The sequence below is a fragment of the Suillus bovinus genome (genome assembly GCF_016758785.1).
Source record: "Suillus bovinus strain UH-Sbo-P2 chromosome Unknown EDB93scaffold_116, whole genome shotgun sequence".
NCBI lineage: Eukaryota > Fungi > Basidiomycota > Agaricomycetes > Boletales > Suillaceae > Suillus > Suillus bovinus.
Window position 1 is genome coordinate 92,505 of NW_024542172.1, and position 3,711 is coordinate 96,215.

A 3,711-nucleotide genomic window follows, 5' to 3' on the forward strand; every position below is an offset into this window, starting at 1 on the left:
AGTTGAACGTTGGCTACATGCATGCTATGTCATGCGTGGCTCATCAAGAGAAGGGGTGGTTAAAGTTCCGTGAGCTTAGGGTGGAAGTTTGAAGCTCGAGGCCTGGAGGATGCATCGATGAACATGGAAGTTGGAGGCTGAGCTCGATCGACGTAGGACCGCCATAGAGTGACGACCCTCATAAGGGTCGTTCGAGCGCTTCGAATCTCTAAAAATAGCGGTGTGGAGGCGGCGATATACGTCAGGTTCCACTCGAACGTTGCTATCGCGTTGTTGGTCTCGACGTTCTTGTAGTCCACCCTGGACGCGTCCTTCAGCGCAAAAAGCTGAGTGGTCCGGGAATCGAGTATTGAAAGGCTGCGTTGAGGACCTTGAATTATTTGTATTTCTTTGACTTGTGCCAAGATATGTTTCGAAAGCTCATCGCGAGTAATTCATTCGGTTACCCTGCCAGCTGCTAACCAGATTGCCGAACAATAAATAGTTCGGTTTAGTGCCGAGTAATTATAAGAAGAACGTATTGACCACTAGTACTGAAGCATTTATGTAACATCCATTGTAGAGAATCCCGTTTTTAATGCCCATACTTAGTGCGTAGGCCCAAGCTTAACGGTCCCCGAGAACTCGAGTTGCCTCGTTACTTTGCCACGACCTTCACCATTAACTTTTTTACTCTTCATTCTCATTGCCCACTGCTTTTTTTTTTTGATTTCTTGCCAATACAACCTACATGCGACTATTCCACCCTTCAGCTTTCGTCCTCGTCATCCTATCATCCCTCGTCAATGCCAGCGTCACAGTGTACCACCAAATCCCATTGGCAGCTTCAACCACCACTGCAGCTTCCGCAAATTATACCGGCGCTGCAGCTTATGATCCCACTGTACTAAATCCTCCCCCTGTTCCAGCAGGCCTCACAACACAATTCGGAATTCAGCTTTCCAGTTCTTCGCCATCTGGTCTCAGTATACCCCAGAAAGGTTCATTCATGGGTTTCTCTATCGAATTCAGTGTCATCAACCAGATTTGTCAGTCCAATCATGTCCTATCCAACAGTTATGCATACTAATCACAGTCGTTTGCAGTCGGTGTTAACGCGTAAGTCCTGATGAGGCCACTCGGTTCCACATATCTGAACTCATATGTCATAGCACGTATCTGCAGGTTCCCTTTTTAAACCTCATGGCCATCCTTCGCGAACGGGCAGGCGAGATACTCATTCGGGTGGGAGGTAATACTCAAGAGACTGCAGTCCTCGTGGATAGTCTCCCTGGAGGCGTAATGGTGTCCAAAGTCCGTGGTATTACGGGTGATGTGGTGAGTGCAATGTACATGATCATTGTCGATGACATCATATCCAAACACTTCTTTCTGAATACTTCAGACTTCCACCCCAATGCTTCTTTACACGGCAGAAGTGTTTTACACAATGGCAAACATCTCGGCCCTTGTAAATACGAAATGGTTTCTTGGTGAGGGCTCATGTAATTTCTTCCATGCCGTTAGTGACATTTGTACAGGCATACCGTTCAATGACACGAGCAACCTCCGACTTGGTATTGCAGAAGTCGGCGAAGCTGTGTTGAGTGGCCCTGGTTATTTGCTCGGGTTTCAAGTTGGAAACGAGGTATGTCCTCTTCGTATCTCCAACCAATCACCACTCATCACCGCAGCCCGATCTCTATGCAGCGTTCGTGATCGTGTTTTGTCTTTTATTCTAAAAATACCGACGGTTTCATCAGACACGATGCACGACCTTCCACATACTCGCCCTCTGACTACTTCGGCGAGTTTGGAACAGTAGTTAGCGCCATCAACAATGATGGCAATATCCCTGTTAAAAATAACTTGATTGTCCCATCTATCACAGGGCAATGGACTCCAGAATGTTCGGTTCTAGTTCTTTTTGCAGTTTAGACCAAAAACTAATCTAATATCATCAGCTGTGTGGAACACCGGACTCGTCGAAACCTATTCTTCAAGCTTGGGAGCGCTAGCAGTTGAACAGTAAGTCCTCTCTGTGATTTTCAGGCATGTTCTCAGGTTTTTAAAGTTACCCAACCGATAACTGCTACGCTTTGTACGGCATCGGTTCTCCGGTCAACCCACAAGACGTGTTTCAAAACTTCCTCACTCATAACTCTAGCATCTCCATCGTCGCCCCCTATCTCAACTCTACCAGCTATGCACAAGCCACTGGAAAGCCCTTCATTATGATGGAGACAAACACGGCATCCTGTGGTGGCTTACCAGGAATTAGTGATACCTTTGGCGCGACTCTATGGGCGCTTGATTATGGCCTTCAGATGGCTTATAGCAACTTCTCAAACGCAATGTTGCACGTTGGTGGACAAGATGTATACTACAACGTGAGTTACGTGCTCTGGGCCCTTTGCATATGTTACTGAGCTACGCACCATGTCCAGCCTTTCACTCGTAAGCTCTCTCCAATCTAAATCAGGTGAGAGAAAGCCACACTGACATTTCTATGTAGCACCTCCTACGAACCTCATCATATCACGAATGGACGATTGGCTCTGTATTCTACAGCACAATTGCTATCGCTGAAGCGTTCGGACCCTCTGGCAACGCACAAATTATTGATTTGCAGGCTAACACTGACAGTATGCTTACCCCTGCATACGCAATCTACGAGAATGGTACTCCCGTGCGCATGGTATTACTTAATTACGTATCGGATCCGAGCGGTGCAAGCGATTATACTGCAACGATTTCCATTGGCGGCTCGGCGATTGGGCAAGGCAACGCTACCCCTGCACAAATACAAGTCAAGTACGTGTTCCATATTCATGTAACACCCGCCAAACTAATTTATATCTTAGATATCTAGTAGCACCTTCCGTATCGGAGAAAAGCAACATTACGTGGGCAGGCCAGGTGCGTCTGGTCATCAACAGATATATTTTTTTCGTTTACTCATCTTTTTTAGACCTTTGGCGGGACCTTCCAGTCTGATGGCCGCCTAATGGGCTCCGAGAGCGTGCAGACGATTAACTGCGACCAGTCGTCCAATACATGTCGAGTGTCTATCCCCGCCCCTGGCGCCGCACTCGTCTTCCTCTCCTCCTCTGCATACGCAGAGTCAGGGAACCCTTCCACCCAGACATTCTCTACCACGATGGTCACGAAGACAATGAACACAGCGACGATAAACCCGAGTGTGCTGGCAACCTCGAATGGGATATCTGGAGATACATGGGAGCTTGGGAGTACGAGCAAGGAGAACGCTGGTACTGGTCTGAGGAATTCACTTTCGATCGTTTCTGTGGTCGGTGCAGCTGTGCTGAGCACCGGCATGCTATGCACGTGGTTCTGGTCATGATGTTCATGCTGACGAGTCAAAATGTTTGGTGGAACCACCGTAGATGCCCATCACGACGTTCATGATGAGGTTAAAAATTGAAATTCTTGGGACTTTATATTCGCATACTGCAATTACGACGGTAATGTTTGTATGTAGGAATACGGTGTATTAACATGGACATTTAGGACATGATTGCTGCGACGAGAGACCGATTTCTCCCAGGTGAACAGACATGGGCCCGCGGATATGTAACAGCACGTGGAGGATCCCAATGGTGTGGTGCCATTTCCACTGCGGTCGCGGCGTCAGGCTGGGGACAAAATCCAAGCATCTGGTTACTAAGTACAGCAATGAATGAGCATGGAAATAGTGAGATGACTCAGAGG

At 47.6% G+C, this 3,711-nt stretch overlaps 1 protein-coding gene across 1 annotated transcript; it reads left to right on the forward strand.

The window, feature by feature from the left end:
* Window positions 1-730: 730 nt before the first annotated feature.
* EDB93DRAFT_1108690 (glycoside hydrolase family 79 protein) lies at window positions 731-3,343 on the forward strand (the record flags this gene model as incomplete). The annotated part of the gene is made up of 12 exons (XM_041447872.1): window positions 731-1,028; window positions 1,086-1,098; window positions 1,152-1,317; window positions 1,385-1,472; window positions 1,521-1,627; window positions 1,674-1,690; window positions 1,743-1,888; window positions 1,944-2,007; window positions 2,054-2,369; window positions 2,495-2,793; window positions 2,844-2,898; window positions 2,951-3,343. The coding sequence occupies 12 exons, from the start codon at window positions 731-733 to the stop codon at window positions 3,341-3,343; spliced, it is 1,962 nt and encodes a 653-aa protein (XP_041301743.1).
* Window positions 3,344-3,711: the final 368 nt, after the last annotated feature.